This window comes from Oryctolagus cuniculus, chromosome 7 (genome assembly GCF_051225735.1).
Source record: "Oryctolagus cuniculus isolate XC-2025 breed Fujian yellow rabbit chromosome 7, ASM5122573v1, whole genome shotgun sequence".
Classification (NCBI taxonomy): domain Eukaryota; kingdom Metazoa; phylum Chordata; class Mammalia; order Lagomorpha; family Leporidae; genus Oryctolagus; species Oryctolagus cuniculus.
The window spans coordinates 140,811,335-140,834,561 of NC_142873.1; the positions used below are offsets into that span (position 1 = coordinate 140,811,335).

Consider the following 23,227-nt stretch of genomic DNA (forward strand, 5'->3'; position numbering starts at 1 on the left):
TAATTCAGGTCAGATTCACGTTCTGAAAGGGCATTTGTTTCTGAATGAGCAATAAAGAAACAAACGATTTTTCCTTGAACTTGGCAGTGGCTGTTCCTATTCTATACTTGTCACTAAGGTATCTCTTTCTGACTTTATATACATCTATACAAAATTTAACTTGAGAATACTTCCTGTTTACCCCAGGACAATTTCACCAAATTAAAGAACATCTGCATCTTTGATAACCTTAAATTAGTTTTAATCCAAAATGTGATAAGTATTTCATTGACAATCAGGAACACTGCTTTTAGGTATTTTTAGATTAAGTGGCTAATCTGTTTTACTAATAAGTTGTATATTATTTCAGACTTTTAAATAAGACTTGCTTCTGCAATCAATTTATTAAAATCCACTGACTCAAGAAATACCTAAAATACATTTTTTTAAAAAGATTTATTTATTTGAAAGGCAGAGTTATAGAGAGGCAGAGGCAGAGAGAGACAGGACGGGGGGTGTCTTCCATCCACTGGTTCACTCCCCAGATGGCCACTAGGCTGATCTGAAGCCAGGAGCCAGAGCTTCTGGGCCTCCCGCACAGGTGCTTGGGCCCAAGGACTTGGAGCATCTTCCACTGCTTTCCCAGGCCACAGCAGAGAGCTGGCTAGGAAAGAGCAGCTGGGACTTGAACCAGCACCCATATGGGATGCCAGCACTGCAGGCAGCCGCTTTACTGCTAAGCCACAGCACTACCCCCTATATGGGCTGGCAGACTTAAAAATACATGGTCTGCAGTTTCAAATAAAATTGTCCTTATCAAATTCCCTGAATCATGCTCAATTTACAATTTAAAAATCAGTAGAGAGGTTGGAAAAATAATTTCAAGGTAATATATATTTCATATTTTTGAAAGTTTTTACAAATAAAATGAACACATTAGAAAACCAAATACATGATACATATCAAATAAGTAGACGAAGAAAATTTTGATTTGCCTTATCTGGGAGTAAGTTGAGTGTGTGCTGATGGGGGTTTATATTGCTTCAGATATGTGTGAGTATTACAGGACCAAGAAACTAAATGACCCCACCCCATCCTGTGTTCAACACTCTTCGTCTCCACTCCCCATCCAAGCGTTACAGACATGCAGGCCAGGACCACACAGAGCATACCGATCACCAGGGGCCCAGACAGCATTTTGGGCTGATGGGTAACCAAGGAAACCATGGCTATCTATGGAGGGTCTCTGCTGCCTGCCCAAACATGCTTGTTGGTTATCAGCACTGGCCTGCCAGGACCTGCTCTCTGAAACTAACCAGACTGGGGGAACGTGGGACGAGTCACTTCATCTGCCTATAAAATGGGTTGGGCCCCTTTAGCTCCCAAGTGCTCTGACTGAACGGCCCTGTCTCCCTCCCATCTATCCTGATTTCTAGGTTATGAACTCATCCACATGGCCAGGCAAGAGCCAATCCAGGGACAATGGGCTCCTGCCCATCTCTCACAGTAGCGAAACCTTGTCTATCTTATTGCACTGGATCAACATAATGGGAAGTTGTTATTGCCACTGCTTTAATTTTATTTTTAATTGACAAATAATAATTGTATCTGTTACATATAAATTTAAAATTATAAAACCATATATATTTTTTCTAAAGACTAAGATATGCTAAAACAGTCACAATATTTTGACATACTTGAATAAAATAATTAACAATGTTAGTGTCTACACCCACCATGTCTGGAAAAGGCAGGAAGTTTCAAAAACTAAACAAATTGCTTATAAATAGTGTCCAAGAGCTAGAAGTTTGCTGGACGGTTAGGACCACAGAAATACCAGCTTAGCCAAGAAAGCCTTCTCTGAGGTGCTGCAGCCAGGTGCTCCCAGCCCCGCGCCCTGTGTTCTTGCCCTCCTGTCACCCTTAGCACATTGTGTTGTCACTGTTTAACCACCAGTCTCCGACCGCACACTGCAAGTCCCTTGAGGGCAGGGATTTTGCTGGTTCACTGACCTACCCCTAGTGCCTGGCACCTCATAATTAGAGCACCACAAACAGTGGTTGGATAGCTGTAGAATAAATAACCCTCCAGCCATACTTAGTGATCTTCCAGAAGCAACAGAAGCAGGCAGGGGTGGCACCACACGTCATAGCAGTAAAAGGCACTGTGACCAAGAGACCAGTGTTTGCTGGCTGCCGGGTGGACACAGGTTCCCATCAAAGGATGACCGATGGAATCCTCAGAAATTCTCATTTGATAATGTCCCTGGAGTATGATGTTCCAGACTCGCCACAGCACCAAAGGATACATGACATTCTGATGGCACCATTTTGGCTGATTATCCAATTCTTACACATAACTCGGCAAAATGGGCCAATGGTGCACTAAAACACAAGCAGCTGAGCACAAAGAATGAATACTATTCAAGACAGGAAAACGAGGCGGTGTTGGCAACATTTTTGTAGGAAATTCTTCCAGGTACATTTATGGCAATTAGGTGGAATATCTATTGTGTACTCGCTTAGCATACTGTTTGGTAAAGGATTAATAAAATCTATTCCCCTTCTGTGTGAGAATTTGACTTTTGGTAAACTTTTGTGCTCTGTTCCCCTGACAACCTAATGAAGAGTCATGTGTCAGCTATGTTGCCAGGCAACATTCCATGTGGTAGAAATGACCCCTAATCGATAAATTGCATGTGCACTGGCAAAACAATAAATACCTGATAGGAAGCCACAGCTTTGGGCTTCCCTGAGTACAGTGACCCTTGGAAGAGGCCTGTCCTTCTGGGTGATCCTGGAAGCTATGTCTATGCAGTTGTTACAGGAGACACTTGCTTGTTGTGGGGCAAGCGGCTTTTAGGCAAGGGCAGCTTCCATATCGGCCTGATGTGGATCTGTGTCTTTGCCCCTCAGCTGTGCCACACGGACAGCTGCAGGGACTCTCGCAGAAGATCTGCTTCTGTGTCTGCCCTGCTGGCCAGTTGTGCCTCCCATCCCGTGTCCTCTCCAATGTCTGTGACGCCAGGTGTGGCCACCTATGAGCCTGAATGCTTGCCAGCACTCAGTGAGCCTGAGGAGACCCGCAGGGGACTGCAGCACTATCGGCCTGTGTCTTGGGTAGTGGCAGAGGCTGCTGCACAGGACTTCTGTGAAACTGTCTGGCGTGCTTTTCTGCTCCCAGAAAACATCTTGATCATATCCTGCACTGTCTTCCTGCTGGGTAATCCATACTCATTACAAGTCATCAAGACAGGTATCTCAAACTGATGCCTCCCTTCAAAATCCCCAAGCTTTCTTCCTCCAAGCACATGGTCCCTACTGTGACCCCTCCTGATTTCTAATTAACTATTGACAAAGGTCCAAAAACCAAATGATAGATTAAAAAATTGCTCCCCCAAACCATAAGACCATTCTTGTGAATGAAATATTGGCTGTAGCAAAATCATCCACGTGGAAGCTCAACACTTGCTAAATACGCTCCTTCAGTGGGGAAGCTTCCATATCATCTGGTCACACAAAGTCCCCTTTTAAAAGTAAGGCAAGTCAGAAACCAGCCAAACTATTCCTGCCTCAAAGATCTTTTCACCTGCCTTTGAGAAGCATCGTCTGAAGAAAAGAATTCAAATGTCCGGTGTTACAACGAAGGGTTTGAGGAACATTGTCCTGGCACATACAGCAACCAAAAATCAGTGGAAACACGGTCCATCCAAACGAACAGCGTGCCTCCTTTTGAGGTTAGAAGAGTGTGAGCCCATAAAAGCACTAAGCAAGCTACAAGACACCAACAACAGGAAGTGCAATGGTAATGCTCAAAACAGTGTAATAGGAACTTCACACCCAGCCCAACCCTGTGTCCCCCCACCCCACCCCATCAAGCTAGATTTCACGGAAGTGATTCTATTCTCAATGCACAAGGAACACACAGGAAAGTCATATAGGTCCAAGTGAACGTGTGAATTCAGTTGACAAAAGGCCACTCGCGTCTCCCTGCTGCTTTTAGAACTGACGCAGGCAGCCCTACCTGTTGTCTTCCTCCCTGTGGGGTTCATGACAACATCCATTAAGGGCAACAAAAAGCCAGTATTCTGAACCGCCAGAACACTCAACTTCACAACACTGTGCCGACAGCAAAGTCAGTAGCCACCAAAATATTTACATCAGAGTGGCATCTTTCTGCTAGCTGATCAGGAATTCTGATGCCCTGCGTCACTTCTTGATTATTACAGTCCTGGGTCTTATTTACACGCTTTCCTGACCCTGTGGAAAGGGGCTGCCATCCCCCCAAAGAAACGACTGCCCAAGAATGCCACCTGTGAATGCCATTACGGGAAAGAATCCTGTCTACTGTGAGACAAAAATATCCCTTTGTGAACTTGGACCGACTGCACCAGAAAGATGCGAGAATAGAAACTAAATCACTTATAATCTGTGTTGGGCCCAACTGTGAATTCACTTATAAAAATATCCCTGATTCTATGCATGAAACCTGGAAGACTTCGTGACTGTAAATACCGACCACCAAAAATGTGAATGTAACTTTGGCGGGTGACTAGTTTATGATCCGGTCATTCAGACACGGGAAGTGAGCTCCTTTGAAAGTAGCAGAATCCAGCGGTCCGGTGATCACCAATGACGGCTGATATTGCGTAAGTTACACAAACTAATCAGTCAACCAGGAGGGCAACCATCTGAGACATTATGGAAGAAAGAGACTCATTTAAATATTAAACTTCATGTTCTGTTTTCTTCCCAGTGATTCTGTGACTTAAAAATTTAACAAAATGATCGGAGCCTAATACCAGTGTCTGAATCATAGTCAGAGTTCCCAAGTTTTCACAGCACAAACCGAGATCAGACCTTGGGCAAGCTGTGAACCATCTGTCCTCAGCAACAGAACGCAAAGTGAAGTTCACTCTATTTAAAAAGTCCTATTTTCTCTTACAGCAGAGTTTCTCAACCTCCATACTTTCGACATTTTGAACTAGGAAATTCTGTGCTGGGGGAGCGGCCCGGGCCCTGTAGGATGTTACGCACTGACCTTGGCCTCCATGAACCAGGTATCAGCAGCACGCTGTCCTGCGCAGTAGCAACTGAGGACCTCTCCAGACATTGCCAGAGGTCTTCTGGCCCAGGCAACATCAACCTGCAGCGAGAGCTGCCATCTTACACAGCATTGCTAATGTAAAATTTTTCACCTGGTGATTTGAATGGATCGCAGCATTACTGAAGAGGCTCCTAGGTCAACTGGAGAAAGTCAGCCGAGAAGTTAACCACGAGGTAGAAGAGTCACATTCAAACATCAGAAATAATTTAAACAAAGCAAGAACAACTATGGAACAAAACTCCTCGCAAAGTAAATCTTTTACACATCCAGGGATGTTTGCCTTTTGCTAAGATCCCTCTGTTAAAACAACTGTTAATATTTTCATTTCAGGTAAGAAAAGCATTTGCGGTCCCTGATTAAAGTGTAACAATTGATCCAGAACAATATTTTACCAACTACCTGTAGGAAAAGATGAGCTTTTAAACTGCCAGTCTTGCAGAATATGGTCCTACTGAGTGTACCGGTAGCCTGCCTTTTTCTATGTGACTCCCCAGATGACCTCACCCGGAGCAGTGCACGCCCTGTTACGGCAGACAAGGCCGCGATCACACGTGTAGACGCCACAGTGTTACAAGAGTGTCTGCACGCTTAGTCCTTGATTTCTGAGTTTCCCTTGTCCTAGATCCTTAGAAAATAATCCCCTCTTCTAGAATTCTGATTACTGTTGAGAAGTGAGATATCAACCTTTTCTAACTCTTCAACAACTAACATTTACAAGACAATTTATAATGGCATGTATTTATGTATGTATTGTCTGAGAAAGAAAAATGATTTAACCACCTCTTGCAACACAGCTCTTCTAAAGTGAAAGGGGAAACAGGAGTTTTCTTTTAAAATCTACTTGGGCACTTTAATACAAGACTTGCACAACATGACGAAAGTGCCTTCCGTTACATCCTTAATCCCTAATATTTCCTGCCCTTTGGTCCCTCAAAGAATTCAGCCTCTCTTGCATACAGCTGCAAAGTGGGTGAAAACTGACGTCTTAAGAAACCTGTTTTAGTAACCTTCTCTTTCCCTCAAGGGAATCTTTTAAGAGGTGAATAATCCACAAATATACGGTCTAACACTTTTCCTCCAATTAAAGTTTTAGGCATGCACTTAGTAAAACAATGTCAGGGCCAGCCATGCTTCCGGGATATAGGGCAATGGCTTTTGGAAGTGGCTGGAAACAACAGGGGGACACTTAAGAGTTTTCCCCAAATGTCCTGTTGCAGGCTCACAGGACGGATTATCTGCGTGCGTGCAGAATCGTCAGAGAGCAGACTAGACAGGGAAACCGCCTCGTCCTGCTCTCAGGCTCCTCTTCCCAGGGCTAACTTAAAACTGGCCAAGCCAGGGTGCTCTAATGAGCCTTTTGGTCCACGCCATGCTTGTCTGCACCTTTAGAACTGCGGTTTTAGATTTAGAGAGCGCCTCTCAGGATGGGGGAGCCAGACAGCCCTGCCTGCTTCCTGGGGGTCACGCTTTCCCTTTACTCCCCTGCCAGAGAATTAAACTGCGGAACGCAATGGAGGGCCTGGCAGAGGTAAGGCCGACCCGAAACGTGCTGCACCCTTGCCCATCTTTTCTGAGAAAGGAATGTAAGGGACTGAGACCGCGCAAACGCGAGTGAGAGGGTTTCTTATCTTCCCATGCAGAGTTTGGGTAGCCAGGAGGAAACCCGTGGCCTGGGGACCAGCCTTGATGATTCACTCAGAACTCAGGAGGGGCCAAGCCAGCCCTCAGAAGCCGAGGGCCCTGTACAAGAAAGTGATGCGTCACAAAGTCCAGCCTCTGCCACGGAGTCTATCAACAATGCAAACAACACAACAGGGAAAACGTGTTTCTCTCGATGCCACCAAGTTGGACAAATGGTGGCTTTCAACCACAGGACAGGCCACAACAAACACTAAGACATTCCCCCCGCCGATCTGTCGCTACGTAAGTGTCTCTCGGTCTGGGAAGCCGGGTCGCACTCGTGGCTTCTCATCCGAATCATCTCCCACGGGCTCATTCTCCTCACCCGACTCCACATAGATGGGCCAGTCATTGTCCGTGTCGCTCTTTTCCAGGCTCCCGGAGGAAGCTTCCACGAGGCTGAGGTTAACCGGCATCAAATCATCGTCCTCATCACGCACGTCTGCGACACAGGTGCAGCTGTCACAGAGCCCGAAGCGCCGCAGCCCCGGGGACAGGTGGCTCATGAAGGTCCTGCGGCAGCCCTTGCAGATGATCGGACGGCTGGATCTGTGCACCTGTAATCACAGCTGGCACGGTCAACGTCACAAAGGCTGTGAGCCGGGCTCTACGAGGTCCCAGGTGACCGGCGCCCCCCCTCCCCAGTCCCCTCCCCCCTGTCAGCCTCATCTCTCGCCACTCTCCCCTTGCCTTCTCTGTCACAGCCTCAATCTCACCAAGATCCTTTCTGTCCCAGGGCCACAAATGGAATGTTCCCTCCTCTCCATCACCGACCCCTCAGCCCTTACTAATGCCTTCCAAAGAAGTCTTCCTTGGTGCTCTGAACCAATACCAGTATCCTTCCAAAAGTTTGGAAAATGAAACTAAAATATAGATTTGGGTGCAAAACTTTTGAAATTCAATAACAGCTTTTTCGCAACAGGCATTTTCCCATGTGTATTCTCACCTATACTTTTTGTGGGTGTACTTCTCACAAATCACTAGACTCCAGCTCCTAGAGGGCAGGGACGGAGGGTGTCTCACTCATGACTGTGTCTCAGTGCTTGGCATGTTAAGGGGGGCTCAGCAAACCGAGCTGGATTTCAGACGTGGTTTTTCACGTCCCTTGGATTGGTTGAGTATGAGGAAGGCAGATTTGCTGGAGTGGACGTGTGCCCCCCAGAGGTGCCAGCAAAGTCTTCACCCCTGACTTTTTCACTGCTAAGGGCTTGGCTTACTTATATGAAAAGCTCTGCACTGGAAAGCTGGTCTCCTCTCCCAGACAGCTTCTCCTAAGGGCAGCGACCTCAGGACTCCTGCTGGGCGGAGAGCTAACTCCTGACCTGCGCACTCTGCAGGAGCTCCAGCCAGTAGGGGCTCTGTGGGTCATTCGGAGCCTCTGTTTGGTTTGGTTTTCCAAATATTTATTTATTTATTTGAAAGGCCAGGCCTAAGCAAGGGGTTGGGAACTTCACTGGGTGCAGGGGCCCAAGGACTTGGAGCATCTTCCACTGCTTTCCCAGGCACACTAGCAGTGAGCTGAATCAGAAGTGGAGCAGCCAAGATGTGAACCGGCACCCATATGGCCACTGGCATCACAGGTGGTGACTTAACCTGCTAGACCACAGCGCCAGCCCAAGTCTTACATATTCTAGACCCTTATCAGATACATGCCTCTCAAATATTTTCTCCTATTCGGTGGGTTTCACATTCTGGGGAGCATCCTCTGAAGTTCAAACTATCTTTATTTTGGATTTTCCAAAGACTGATTGCCATGCTCAAAGACGATCATGAATGCAAGGTCTTTCTCTGCTTTCTAGCTGTTGGGACTCACTAGCTCCCCATGTGAGACTCCTGGGAGCCGGCTGGGTGGAGGGAAGAGCCCCTAGGGCTGGAGCTCTCTCTGTCTGCTCTCCACTCTCCATGTGACTGCGCTTACCTCTCCTCCACCCCTGGTGCTGCTGCTGGGTGGGACACAGAGAACGTGGCTTGCTTTGGGCGTCACATTGGTGGGAAGACACCCACCGCCCCCTATCCAGGTCCTGCTGTTTTCATCCTTATGACAACCATCCCTGGCCAGAAGCTAAACTTTCTTGATTTTGCCCCATAGAAAAACTAGTGCAAAATTTCACTTTCTCTAAGCAACGCCAGCCCAGCTTTCATTTAGTAGCAGAAACCTTTGTTCAAAAGCATCTGAAAATACCCCAGTGGATGAAGAAGAGAAAGCCAAGCTGGCTTTGCCCTTCATTAGAGAATACAGCGCCCCACCCTTGGCCGTGGCCGGTGGACACTTACGCTCAGGGCATGGCTGCGCAGGTGCTCCTGCCGGGTGAACCTCTTGCCGCAGGTCTCGCAGGGGTAGGGCCGCTCTCCCGTGTGCGAGCGGATGTGCCGCTTGAGGATGCCCTTCTGCTTGGCAGTGTAAGGGCAGAAGGGACACCTGTGCAGCTTGATGGGGACCACCAGCACATCACCTGGGGAACCCAACGGATTGGTTTAGCGATACTGAAGCAGTGCCGACCCAGGCTGGCCTCTGATGCGTGGGAGCTGGAGCCGGGGAATTCCGTGGGCACAGAGAGGGAAGATAGCAACTCCACTGCCAGCCAACAGCAAGGCAATGTGTGTGAGTCCAGCTCTGTCTGGCTCCCGCCCAGCCAGCGGGCAAAGTGGGCTCTGATATAAGGTCACAAGCAATGTGGTAAGATACCAGCCTTTATGCTTCTCTGTGACACAGTTAGAAACACATCTTATAATAAAACCTCAGAACGCGGGGCCGGTGCTGTGGTGCAGTGGGTTAACACCCTGGCCTGAAGCGTCGGCATCCCGTATGGGCACCGGTTCTAGTCCCGGCTGCTCCTCTTCTGATCCAGCTCTCTGCTGTGGCCTGAGAAAACAGTAGAAGATGGCCCAAGTCCTTGGGCCCCTGCACCCATATGAGAGACCCAGAAGAATCTCCTGGCTCCTGGCTTCGGATGGGTGCAGCTCCAGCCGTTGTGGCCATCTGGGGAGTGAACCATTGGATGGAAGACCTCTCTCTCTGTCTCTACCTCTCTCTGTAACTCTGTCTTTCAAATAAATAAAAAAATCTTAAAAAAAAAAAAAAAAAAACTCAGAACGCAAAGTACCTTGATGTGGATAACAGGAAAAGCTTCCTAAAACAACATCCATGATGATGGTGTCCATTTTTTTTTAAATTTATAGTGTTTATTAACTTATTTGAAAGGCTGAGTGGCAGAGAGACAGAGAGAACAAACCACTGGTTCACCCTCCCAAATGCCTGCAATAGCCAGAGCTGGGCCAGGCCAAAGCCAGGAGCTTGGAACTCCATCCAGGTCTCCTGTGGGTGGCAGGGACCCAGGCACTTGAGCTGTCAGCTTCTGCCTCCTGGAATGCATATCATGGGGCTGGCATTGAGGCGTAGTGGTAACGCTGCCACCTGGGAAGCTGGCATCCCACAGAGCCAGCCCCAGTGTCAGCTGCTTAAGCCCCGCAGCTTGTGGGCCCCTGGGATGACTACTACAGACTCCCTGCATTGATCTCATCACCTCCAGAAGTTTGAAAAATCCTGTGACGATGGGTCAGTCCCCTGGACCAGAACTCACTCATGCTTTCTCAGAGCGTAATTACTAAGACTCTCTTCTGAGCAAAAGCTTTGCTGGGTTGTAGACCCTAAATTGTCTGGAATTCATATTAACTCTATCTGAAATCATCAAATATCCGGGAATTCACTAGACTTTTTTTTTAATTTTTTTGACAGGTAGAGTTATAGACAGTGAGAGAGACAGAGAAAGGTCTTCCTTGCGTTGGTTCACTCCCCAAATGGCCCCTATGGCCGGTGCTGCGCCGACCTGAAGCCAGGAGCCAGGTGCTTCCTCCTTGTCTCCCATGCAGGTGCAGGGCCCAAGCACTTGGGCCATCCTCCACTGCCTTCCCGGGCCACAGCAGAGAGCTGGACTGGAAGAGGAGCAACCGGGACTAGAACCCAGCACCCATATGGGATGCCGGCGCTACAGGCGGAGGATTAACCAAGTGAGCCACGGCACCAGCCCCCTTCACTAGACTCTTTATCAACTTTTTTTCCCACCTTACAACCATGAAGGTAACAACGTGACTATCACCCACAAGTGTAAAAACTGCTCCTCTCATGTTTTCTCAGTCACGTTTATTACAAATTCCAAGACTAGGTCCTCCACCCACATCTTTCAGGATTTACAGACTTTAGTCATGTTATAGCCCATATGAAGGAACACAAGCTTTCCAGGCACAAAAACCTGGGTTCAAGTCCTGCCTCTACCACTTACCAGTTGTGTGTCCTTGGACATCTTACTCAACTTCTCTGTGCCCTTTCTTCATCTGTAAAATAGGTATGTTAACAGTTCCCACCTCATGGGAACAGGGGAAGACTGATAGGAAATAACTCATAAAACACAGCACCTGGCACACAGCAAGCACTCCTAAGTGCTAGAAATTTTTTTTCTTTTTTTTATTTGAGAGGTGGTAGAGTTACAGACAGAGAAGAGAGAGATGGAGAAAAAGATCTCCCATCTGCTGGTTCACTTCCCAAAATGGCTGCAACAGCTGGAGCGGAGCTGATCCAAAGCCAGAAGCCTCCTCCAGGCATTTGGGTCACCTTCTACTGCTTTTTTAGACCATAGCAGAAAGCCGGATCAAAAGAGGAGCAGCCAGGACACAAACCAGCACCCTTATGGGATGCCACTGCCGCAGGAGGTGGCTTGGCCCACAGCGCCAGCCCCATTGCTAGCAATTTCTACCATCATCATCATGTCCTCAGCGTTTTTTTAAAGAATTATTTATTTATTTATTTGCAAGGCAGAGTTATAGAAAGAGAAAGGGACTGAGATCTTCCAGCCACTGCTTCACTCCCCAAATTCATCCAGGTCTCCCACATGGGTGCAGGGGCCAAGCACTTGGGCCATCCTCTGCTGCTTTCCCAGGCGCGTTAGCAGGAAGCTGGATGGTGCCCATATGGGATGCCAGTGCTGCAGGTGATGGCTTAACCTGCTGAGCCCCAACAGGAAGTCTTCAACTGGAAGTGCAGCCAGGATTCAAACTCAAGCCTTTCGATACAGGGTGTGTATGTCCCAGCAGGGTCTCAACTGCTGTGCCAAATCCCTGGCCCTCCTGGCATTTCCCCATCAGTGAAGCAGTCCAGGCTCTGTGCCAACACTGGAGGAACTCTCTTCCCCAGGACCACCTCAGGGGCCCTAACGGGGCTCTGTCTTTCCCAAGATGCTGCAGAAAGCAGGGCGAGCCGGATTCCAGGCGAGAGCCCACCTGTCCTTGACGGTAGGGTGCAGCATTTTCTCTTCAATTTCTAGTCCCACCCTGATCATGCCTAACATTTTGTATCTGGAGCAATTCCAAAATCTCTTTTTTTTTTTTTAAAAAAGATTTATTTATTTTTTACTTGAGAGTCAGAGTTACACAGAGAAGAGAGGCAGAGAGAGAGAGAGAGAGAGAGTCAGTCTTCCATCCAATGGTTCACTCCCTAATTGGCCGCAACGGCTGGAGCTGTGCCGATCTGAAGCCAGGAGCTTCTTCTGGGTCTTCCACGTGGGTGCAGGGACCCAAGGACTTGGGCCATCTTCTACTGCTTCCCCAGGCCACAGCAGAGAGCTGGATCGGAAGTGGAACAGCCGGGACTAGAACTGGCGCCCATATGGGATGCCGGCGCTTCAGGCCAGGGTGTTAACCCGCTGCACCACAGCGCCAGCTCCCCCAAAATCTCTTTCTAGGATAAAAGCAACAACACAGGGCTCACTCCTCTGGCACGGTGCAGTCCTGTCAATCATCCCCATCAAGTGGGCACTATCCTATACACTTCTTCCCAGTTATCTACAGAAATGAATGGACCTGGCCCACACCCTTGGGGAAAAACAACTGTAGCTACTTCTCCACCAGAAAAGCGTGACCAACCTGGACCCTCCCTTCCTCTTTCGCGATCTGACTGCCTCAGCACAGCGGTTCCCGCAGAGTCGTCACTGCTGCCTCCCTGGGTCTGCACTGGCGGGAAGGCAGAGTCTGAAGCTGGAGCCGGGTATCGAACTCACGTACTCCAAGGTGGAACACAGGCATCCGAACTGTCGGGCCAGCCGGCTGCCCCCATCACTCTCGATTCTCTTCCGACCTTATTGGCCCTGCTTCCTCAGTGCCCTCTGTCCTGACCTCTAAATGTTTCTGCTTCCTAGGATTCAGTTCACAGGCCCCTCATCTTCTCCTTCCAGGTCTCTAAGACAATGGGAGATACAGGTTTTAGGTTCCATGGATCCACCCTTGATTCCCAAGTTCATATCTCAGTTCCGACTTCTCCCCAGAACTCTAAACTCACATACAGAACTGTGTACCAAACATCTCCACTCGGGTATCCAACAGGCATCCCAAACATGCGTTGGAATCAGCTGCTCGAGCTAGACACGTTAAGGTCATCCTTAGTTCCTCTTTTTCCCATGCTGCTCATCCAAGCCACTGGCAAGTCTGGTCAGCTCTGCTTCTAGCTGCAGTGTAGGGGCAGGTGTTGTGGCATAGCAGGCTAAAACGCTGCTCACGATGCCAGTGTCACATATCAGAGCGCCAGTTCACATCACAGCTGCTCCACTTCCAGTTCTACTTCCTGCTAACACACCTGGGAAAGCAGCAGAAGACGACCCAGGTATCTGGGCCCCTGCCACCCACGTGGGAGACCAGGATGGAGTTCCAGGCTCCTGGCTTTGGCCTGGCCCAGTTCTAGCTGTTGTGGCCATTTGGGGAGTGAACTAGTGGACGAAAGATGTCTCTCTTTTTTTCTCTCTTCCTCTCTGCTCTTCTGCCTTTCAAATTAATCAATCTTAAAAAAAAAAAAAAAAAAAAAGATAGCATAGCCATGACCCAACCAAACCTCCCCTCTCCCGCTCCCTCCCTGAATCAGGGGCACGTCTCTCACCTGGGTCACTGCAGGCTCCCCCCTCCAGTGGTCCTCCTGCTTCCACTCTTGCTCCTCTACAGTCTATTCTTCATGCAGCTCTAAGAGGATCCTTTGTACATCCAAGTCATCGCAAATCACTCCAAAGGCCCAGCCTTGTCCAAGCCCTGGGACTACACCCCCACACACACACACACACACTCAGCTCACTCCAGCCGGGTCAGCCATCTTGCTGTCCCTTTTGTTCAGCACCAGGGCTGACTATGCAGCTGGATCTCTGCACTTTGCTCCTCCCTCTGCCTGGAATGTTCTTTCCCTTGACATCTCTGCAGTTTGCCCTCACTTCCTTGAGGTTTCTGCTCAAGATAATTTGTTAGAAATGTCTTCCCTGGGACCGGTGCTGTGGTAAAGTTGCCACCTGCAGTGCTGGCATCCCATATGGGTGTTGGTTCGAGTCCCAGCTGCTCCACTTCTGATCTATGACCTGGGAAAGTAGTAGAAGATGGACCAAGTCCTTGGGCCCCTGTACCCACATGGGAGGCCTGGAAGAAGCTCCAGATTCCTGGCTTTGGATCAGCCCAGCTCCAGCCATTGCGGCCATTTGGGGAGTGAATGAGAGGATGGAAGATGCCTCCCCCCCACCCCTGTAACTCTGCCTTTCAAATAAATAAGTTGTTAAAAATAAATACATAAAAAAATTTGAAAAATGAAATCAAGGTGTCTCATATTAATGAATGAAACAGCGGATCTCTCCTTATTTAAGAGACTTTCACTACTTGGTAAGAAGAGTGGCCTAGAAATACGACTCGCTAACTTCTTGGCTTGAGGTTCCACTGTCCGCCAGTGGCAGACAAGCTGACTTCTGTCCCCAAGACACCGTGCAACAAGAGCAATCGCATCTGCTGAGAAGAGTCTAGGTCTCCCACGTGCACAGGACTCAGTACCACAGGTCAGAAAGGGTCCTGGGTCCACACGACAGCCCTGCGCGAAGGGCAGGGCAAGGCCATCTCCCCATCTTACAGATGGCAGAGCGGTTCCCAGAGGCTCAGCGACTTGGCCAGGGCCCTGCTGCTGGCTCCTGGAAGACATGGTGCTTCCCATGCCTCCAAACTGTGTATACGCTGGTGGCAGAGGGAACACAAAGGTGCATACATGAGGAAGCAATGCCCTGTATACAGCTGGTGCTCAACCAATAACCATGGTGGTGGTGGTGAGCCTGGTGACAACGATGGTAGTGACGCTGACAATGCTGATGTCGACCACAGGAATGCAGACCGCGAGGCCCAGGAGGTGCCTGGTGAGTGGCGCGCAGGGGGACACATGCTACGGGAGCTCACCTGAGTCTTCTGCATACCAGTCCGTCTGGACGTCCATCACGGAGCTCACGGCCACGCCTGCACCGTCTGGTCTTCCCTCCAAACTCCGGGGAAAGCCATGGTCCCCGTCGTCTTTGCTCTGGACGGCACCGTTGTGCAAGAGGGCCTCCAGGAACTGCTTCACGTGGTAGTTCCCGTAGGCCAGGTCCACGGCCTGGCTGCCCGGCAGGCCCTCGTCCACGCGGGCCAGGCCCAGCGGGGCAGCGTACTGCTGCAGCTGTTCAGCCGCTTCCACCTCCACCCCGTCGGCTCCGAATTCCACCTTGGGCCCCAGCCCTGTAGCCTGCGCTGAGAGGTCCTGGCTGTCTTTCACCACCAGTTCCAAGGGGTGGCAGTCCCCGCAGTCCCCGCAAGGGGGCTCTCTCGAGCAGTCCACGCTCTCCTCTCCCTGGACCGAAGAGGACACCAGGCTCTTCTTGGTTCCACACGAGATTCCTTCCTTGCCAGAACCCGGGCTTCCACTGTCCACTTGCTGAGCAGCGGCGGCGGCGGCCGCTGCAGCTGCTGCCGCTGCCGCCGCGGCCACCGCTGCCGCCACCGCAGCCTCCTTTTCCATCTTCCGGCAAATATCCAGGGAGGACCTGATGTACGCCTTGCAGAAGTTCACCACGTCGTTCATCTGCAGGTAGCTGGCGGCCGACATCACCTCGATCACGTTCTCCCCACACAGGTCCAGCTTCCCGGAGTAGAGGAAGTCCAGGATGGTGGAGAAGGCGTCCGAGGTGACGATGTCCAAGGAGGCGGTGCTGTGCCGCCCGCTGTCCTGGATGTAGTGGATGAGCAGGGCTCGGAAGTAGCCGCTGTTGGCGAACAGGATGTTCCTGTGGGCCTTGAAGATCCGCCCTTCCACGATGATGCTGCAGTCGCAGAAGAAGTCCCTCTTGCGCTGCTCGTTCAGCTCGCCCAGGAGCTTGGCGTGATAGGATTGCATCTCCATCTCTCCGCCGGCGGCCGCCGCGCCCAAGGGGCCTGAGTCTCTGCCAAGAGATCTCAGCGTGAATTCACACATCCCACCTAGACCGGCCCAGATGCATCCACCGCTGCCCATGACCCCACCGAGCTCAGAGGCTCCTGCAGGGAGCATTCCCAGGGGACGCACAGAAGGCCTGCTGGAGGGGCTGGCCACACCCCAGCTCTCCATCCTACCTGGCCCTGCCAAAAGGGGATCCCTCCACCGGAAAGACAGATTCCACATGGCCTAGGCGTTACTGGCACAGCCTGGACTCATCAAAGAGCCACCACACAGGGTGACCATCTGGCCTGGTGGTTAGAATGCTGGCACCCGCATGGGAGAACCTGGATTGGACACCTGGCCCTGCTCTTGACTCAGCTTCCTGCTAATGCAGACCCCAGAAGACAGTGGTGAGGGCTCCAGTGCTTGGGCTCCTGCCGCCCTCCTGGGAGACTTGGATTGCTTTCCCAGACTAACTGCCCCTCCCCCCCATTGTGGCCATTTGGGGGAGTAACCCAGCAGATGGGAACTTCTCTGGTTCTTTGTCTCTCTGGCTCTCAAATGAACACATTTTTTAAAAATTAAAAAATAGGCCCACCACAGCCCTGTTAAATGGCAATTTCGACCTAGCTGGTACATATTTATGTCGAGTGATAGGGTGGGTTTTGAAACTAGAGAACCAATTAGGGAAGGGAAGGGTGTGGAGAGGCGCCTCGGTAAGCAAACGCACGGACAAGCTGCACAGTGAGAGCTGACAGCCAGGAGAACCCAACAAGCCTGTAAAAAGCACACCTAGGGGTTTTCTCAAAATATCAGCCTGAGGTTATTTAGCTAAGGGTATTAAAGGTGCCCACACATTCAAAATGCCCTGAGGACATCACCAAATTATAGCCCAGGGCTAAAATAAATGGGCTTAAGGGATCGAAAAGATTTCCATATTTTTGTGCTCATTTTAAACTCAAGACAGACGTTTATGTCATAATTTGGGGAACTTTCTCATCCAAAGTGGTTAAAGTTAATATTCTGGTTCAAACAGGAAAAGAATTGCCAGATACCTGGAAAAATTGTATCTCCAGTTACTCAGCCCTAAAATGTTCATAGGCCTGAGTTTCCCTGCCATCTCCCTCCTCCTGGCTCGCCAGTCAAGTCTGCTCAGCAGTTCTTGCTACTGCTGGACAAGAAAATACAAGAAAAATAAAAATGCTTCCTTTTTAAAGGATTTATTATTTGAAAGGCAGAGTAAGAGAGAGAAAAAGATATTCCATCTGCTGATTTACTCTTCAAATGGCTGCAACAGCCAGGGCTGGGCCAGGCTGAGGCCAGGAACCTGGAACTGTATCCGGATCTCCCTCATGGGTGCAGGGGCCCAAGGACTTGGGCCATCTTCCACCACCTCCTAGCACATCGGCAGGGAGCTGGATAGGAAACAGAGCAGCCAGGTCTCAAACCAGTGCTCATGTGGGGTGCCGGTATTGCAGGTAGAGGCTTAACCTGCTATGCCAAAACGCTGGTCCCTTTTTTCTTTTTTTTCTTAAAAAAATTTACTTATTTGTTTATTTATTTGACAAGTAGAATGATAGAAGAGAAGAGAGAGAGAGAGAGAGAGATCTTTTATCCCCTGATTCACTCCTCAAATGGCTGCAACAGCAGGGCCAGGCCAAAGCCAGGAGTCCAGACCTCCATCCACTTGGACCACCTTCCATTGCCCCCCCAACCCCCACCAGGAACATCACCACAGAAGTGGTTGGAAGCTGAGCAGCCAGGGCTCCAACATGGGATGCAAGCATTGCAAGCAGAAGCTTAAACACAGTGCACAACACTGGCCCCTAAAATCACATTTTTCAGTGTGATATTACCCATTGTTGGTAGCAACATAACAAATTCCATTTTAGAGGGGAATTTGGCAATATTGATCAAAAACTTAAAATGTACACACTTTTTGCCCCAGTATGTCCATTGGATAAATTTACTATTTTGGATATATTTTTAAAAATACCCAATGGCAAAGGAAGACCTTTCTCTCTGTCTCTCTTTCACTGTCCACTCTGCCTGTCAAAAAAAAAAAAAAAATCAAATTGGGGCTGGTGTTGTAACTAGCAGGTAAAGCTGCCACCTGCAATGCTGGAATCCCATATGGGTGCCAGTCCTAGACCCGGCTGCTCCACTTCTGATCCAGTACCCTGCTAATGCTCCTGGGAAAGCAACTGGAAATGGTCTAAGTCCTTGCGCCCTTACACCCATGTGGGAGATCCAGAAGATCCTGGCTACTGGCTTTGGTGTAGCCCAGCCCTGGCCATAGTGGCCATTTGGGGAGTGAACCATTGAATGGAAGATCTCTCTTTCTCTCTGTTTCTTCCTCTCTCTGTGTAACTCTCTCAAATACATAAATCTTGTTTTAAAAATATATCAAATTATAAACTTGGAGGTATCCATTGCATCAGGTTTTTGTACTAGTGCAAAAGTAGAAACAATGTGAATGTCCACTAATAGGGGAAAAGTTACATTAATGATCTCACAGTCACACAGTAGAGTGTTATTCAACTGTGAGAGCTGTCAGAAACAAAATGAGGGATAGGCCCCAACATAAAAGAAAACAAGATAAAGAAAGCCAGCAGTTATTAAAGGAGGAGTTCTCACAGGTATGGCTGACAAGAACTATCACAAAAGACCGGGCCAGAACCACGCCTTGCACAAGAAATACTCCTGCAAGGACTTGTGCCCAACAACTGGCTGTGCAACCATCACCGCTGTTATTACTAATCCTTGCAGCCAAGGATTGTGGTTTCAAAATGTTTTACATAATCCTCACTTTGCTCTGAAGAACTTCCCCCTTGGGGTGGGTCGCGGTGGCACAGAGGGTAAGTCCCTACCTGGGACACCCACATCCCATCCTGAGGGCCTGGTTGGCATTGTGGCTGCTCCACGTCCAATCCAGCTTCCTGCCAACGCATACCCTGAGAAGGTTCCTGTCACCCACGTGGGAAACCCGGATTGAGTTCTGGACTCCTGGCTTCAAGGCTGTTTGCGGGAATCTGGGGAGTGAACCAGCCGATGGAAGATCTCTTCGGGTCTCCCTGCCTTTCCCAAAAACAAAAACAAAAACAAAAAGCTTGCCTTGTCTCAACCTCTTTGAATAAGCACATAGTTTACTATGGCACACATATTCCCATTGCAATGCTACTCCCAAATAAACATTAATATTTGGAGAATCCCTTTGTTAGCCAGGTTGTTACCCAGAATTATCTGTGGTAGGGGTTGGTGCTGCGGCATAGCAGGTTAAGCCACTGCATGGGATGCTGGCATCCCATACGGGCACTGGTTCCAGACTCAGTTGCTCCACTTTTGATCCAGCTCCCTGCTAATGCACCTGAGAAAGCAATGAAAGATGGCCCAACTGCTTGGGCCCCTGTACCCATGTAGGAGACCCAGAAGAAGCTCCAGGCTCCTGAGTTGGGCCTGGCACAGCCCTGGCCATTGCAGCCATCTGGGAAATGAACAAGCAGATGGCAGATCTCTGTCTCTCTCCCTCTTTCCCCTACCCTCTCTTAAAAAAGGGAAAAAAGAGAATTACCTGTGTTCATATGAAAATGTCACTAAGACATAATAAAAAGAGAGGGCAAGATCCAAAATAAAATATGCAGTGTGAACCCATTAAGATATGCGTTGGTGGTATATGTGTATAATGTTTTCAGTAAATTATACAAGAGTTAACAGCAGATACCCTTGGGAAGCGGGACCTTCACTTTTCATTTTAAACCTTCTTGTAGAGTTGAAATGTTTTACTGTCCATGTATTCCTTTTTTTGTAGGTGTTTGGTATAGCAGAGACAACGCTTGGGACATCAACGTCCTCTAACAGAGTGCCTGGTTGAGGCCCTGGTTCTGCCAATCCAGTGTCCTGCTAAGGCCCAACTTGGGAGCAGCAGAGGAGGCCCAAGTACTTGGGTTTGTGCCACCATGTGGAGGCTGAGATTGGGCTCCAGGCTCCAGGACTCAGCCTGGTTCAGCTCTTTGGGTGATCCTGTGAGATTGCCTGCCTAGCCCACGCAGGTTAGCCTGATCCTGGCAGGTGGCGGGAGCCCCAGGCACATTTCCCCCACCTCCGCTGCCTGTTAAAGGGCCCCGTAATTGCCAATCAGGTAAACTGCTCGCTGGTGTGGCCCAGGCCCATCGGGAAAGCTACGTGACCTTCAAGCTGATTGGAGAAGCATAGCGGCACCAATATCAGCTCTATCCTATAGAATTAGTGTTGCCCTGAATTAGCCACGCCCCCTCTGCCTGCCCTTTAAAAGGTGTCCCTGGTCGTTAATAAAGTGGATATGTTCACCAAAACTTGTCTCCGGTGTTTCTTGTCAAAGAACGCCATCGCCCCACCATCCCACAATGCGCAGGCCTCGTGGGTCGAGTGTGTAAGCTCTGGCTGTTCTGGACATCTAAGGAGTGAACAGATGGACAAAAGATCTCTCTCTCTCTCTTTCAAATAAATAAATATTAACTAGGAAAAAAAATTAACTAGGAGAAAAAGGTGTCGGTGAGGGGCAGGGCTGAGCGGTGAGGAGTTGGCAAACCAGGGAGGTAAGTTCTTAGCTTGCAGAACCGTCGACCTACCAGGCCTCTTCCCCACTACTCCTATCTTTTACTGAAAGATGTTCCTTGCAGCAACAGTGTGACCCCAAACCCATTCCCTTTGGCTTTCTCACTGCAAACAGGGATCGTACTGGGTCATGCAAATAATACTTGACTTTGCAAAAGTCTATCCATATACTTTGTCCAAAGCTTTCCCCAGTCCTGCACTTGGTATAGACAGAGGAAATATTCACCCATCTCAAGTTCCCTTGCCTTCAGTGTGTCCCTGGGACGAGGTGTAGGACGCCACTTCTCCCAGAAAAGCAGCCCACAGGGGAGGCAGCTCCCAGCAGCACATTTAGCCACACTCAGCCAGGGACCCTCCCAAACCTTCCCATGCTTCCAAGTCAGTTCAAATGACGAGCTACGTATGTGTACGCTGGCTGACACGAGTTAGGTTCCAGGGGTAGAAAAATTAACCCAAGGCAGTGTCTGTCCTCCAGGACACGGCAGATGTCACCACCACACCTGGAATGCAAACCCCTACATGAGGCTGAGGGCATTCTAGCCAGATCACACGCCTGCCTTTGTTCACGGGCCAAGGGTGGCTTTGAATTCCACTGATTCTCACGAGACTTGGAGAATAATAAAAGCCTGCTCCTCAATTGCTAACATTTATCGAGCACTGCTCCTAATGAAGCACCGTGGAAACCACCAGCATATTAATTCTAACCTCACAATAACCTAGTGCAGCAGACACTACCACTACATTCTCTTGGGCAAAGAAAGCCAAGGTTCAAAGATACAGACGCAGGGGTAGGCATTTGGCCTCATGGTTAAGATGCCCCATCCCATGTCAGAGTTCCTGGGGTCCAGTCCTGGCTCAGTCCCTGGCAGCTCTGGGCTAATGTGCACCCTAGGAGACAGCAGGTGATGGCTCAGGTAGTTGGGTCCTTGCCACCCATGTGGTAGCCCTGGATTGAGCTTCTGGCTCCTAGGCATTTAGTGAGTGGACTAGCAGATGGTCTGTCTCTCTGTGTCTCTCTGTCTCTGTCTCTCTCTCCCCTACCCTTGTCAAACAAATGCAAACATTTATAAAACAGAGAGGACATGCCCAAGCTAGGGTTTGGAACCCAGGTCTGACTGCTGATTCCAGAGGTGATGCCCGTATCCCCTAAGCAAACAGGTTTCCCCAAACCGTCTAGGACAGCGTGCCACGGGCTGGGGAAGTCACTCCTTTCTCCCAGGCACGGAGTGGAGAAGGACCTGGGAAAAGAGTTTCCCACGGGAAGAATTTCAGGGCAACTCCATCCTTGGCTCGCCTACTAAAATGCTCAAGACAGGGATCTTCCGCGGTCCAGATAGACGACAGCTGGAGGCCATCGGAACAGGCTACTGAGCATGGCCCTCGGGCCCCCGAGGCCTTGCCCCTCTCGCGGCCTCCCGCGGACAAAGTGCCCGTGGCTGCAGTGGGCACTGCCCCAGTTTGGCCGAGCCCTGGCGCCTGGGAGCCGTCCACCATCGGTGTAAGCCCCTGGACCCCCGCCTGGCTGGACGACGCGATGGGCCAATGCCAGCAAAGGGGGTGAGCTGGAGCCGAAGCAGGGGGTCTGTCACCCAGCACAGGCTCCTGCTAAGAGGGTCCCGAGAGTTGCCAAGGCCGGGCGGTCCGAAGCCTGCTGACCCAGAGCAGGCAACCGAGCCCGCTGCCCTCCCCCAGAGAGGGCAGGCCTGCGGGGTGCCCGAATTCTCCTCAAACCAAGAGAAGTGGCAGCGCGAACCCGCGTCTCGGCTCTCACCTTCCAGCTGGGTCCAGCCTCTCCACCAGCGAGCTGCGCGCACCGACACGCCCCCCTTTCATTCACCTGGCGCCCCCTCCGGTGAGAGGCGGGGCGGCTGACCAATCGGGGAGGCGCTTGGGTTCCTGGGGGCGGGCCCTTCGGCCAGCAGGTTAGTCAATGGCGCTGGCACCGCCTCCGGAGGATGCGCTCTAGCGGCTCCAGGGTCCGGAGGGTGACGGGAGTTGTGGTCTCAGCGCTCGCTCTGCGGGCGAAGGCATCGTGGACAAGACTACAAGTACCGAGAGGCCCCCTGGGGCCAGGACCCATGCCTGTGAGAAGGCTGCGTCTCGCTTCAATCTTCGGAGCCCCATTCGAGGGACCTGTGAGGGACCGGCCTCCCTGTCCGGAGAGCGACCAGCGCGTCGCGAGCGTGCATGCAGCCCGGAGAATAGGCGCCGTGACTTGTCAGCCCGCACACCTTTTCCCCCGCAGCGACTGGAAAGGAGTGAAATGCTTTCGCCTGCTCGACAGGTTTTTATTGTGCACCTGTAGTCGTGGCTGCAAAAGACAAACACAGCTCTCTTCCCTTGGCAGGCACCGGAGTTCGAACACGCCCGGTGAAACCGTCCAATAGCGGACACGCTGCTAGAGAAGAGTTCGGGTGCGTTCCGGGACACCTGTGCGCACCACAGGGCAGGTAACAGCTCTGGGGAGCTGAGTGCGTTCGCTAGGGCTGCTGCACCAAAGCATCACGGGCCGGGTGGTGTAGATCATGGACATTTATTCTCTTGAAGTTCTGAGGAGTAAGAAACCTGTGAAATCAAGGTGTGGGCAAAGTTGGTGCCATCTGAGGGCTGTGAGGGAAGATCTGATCCAGGGCTCTCCCTGAC

The 23,227-nt window shown here is 50.3% G+C and overlaps 1 protein-coding gene across 3 annotated transcripts; it reads right to left on the minus strand.

Moving 5' to 3' along the window:
• Positions 1-855: 855 nt before the first annotated feature.
• Positions 856-22,501, minus strand: ZBTB8B (zinc finger and BTB domain containing 8B). 3 transcript variants are annotated; one of them, XM_002720672.6, is made up of 4 exons: positions 22,356-22,501; positions 15,001-16,016; positions 9,040-9,218; positions 856-7,322 (listed from the first exon to the last, which is right to left on the minus strand). In XM_002720672.6, the coding sequence occupies exons 1-4, from the start codon at positions 22,415-22,417 to the stop codon at positions 7,005-7,007; spliced, it is 1,575 nt and encodes a 524-aa protein (XP_002720718.5). In that variant the 5' UTR covers positions 22,418-22,501; the 3' UTR covers positions 856-7,004. The 3 variants fall into 3 exon arrangements, with proteins under 3 accessions (XP_002720718.5, XP_089157204.1, XP_089157203.1); XM_089301077.1 differs by having other exon boundaries at positions 7,211-7,334; XM_089301078.1 differs by lacking the exon at positions 9,040-9,218 and having other exon boundaries at positions 7,089-7,322.
• Positions 22,502-23,227: the final 726 nt, after the last annotated feature.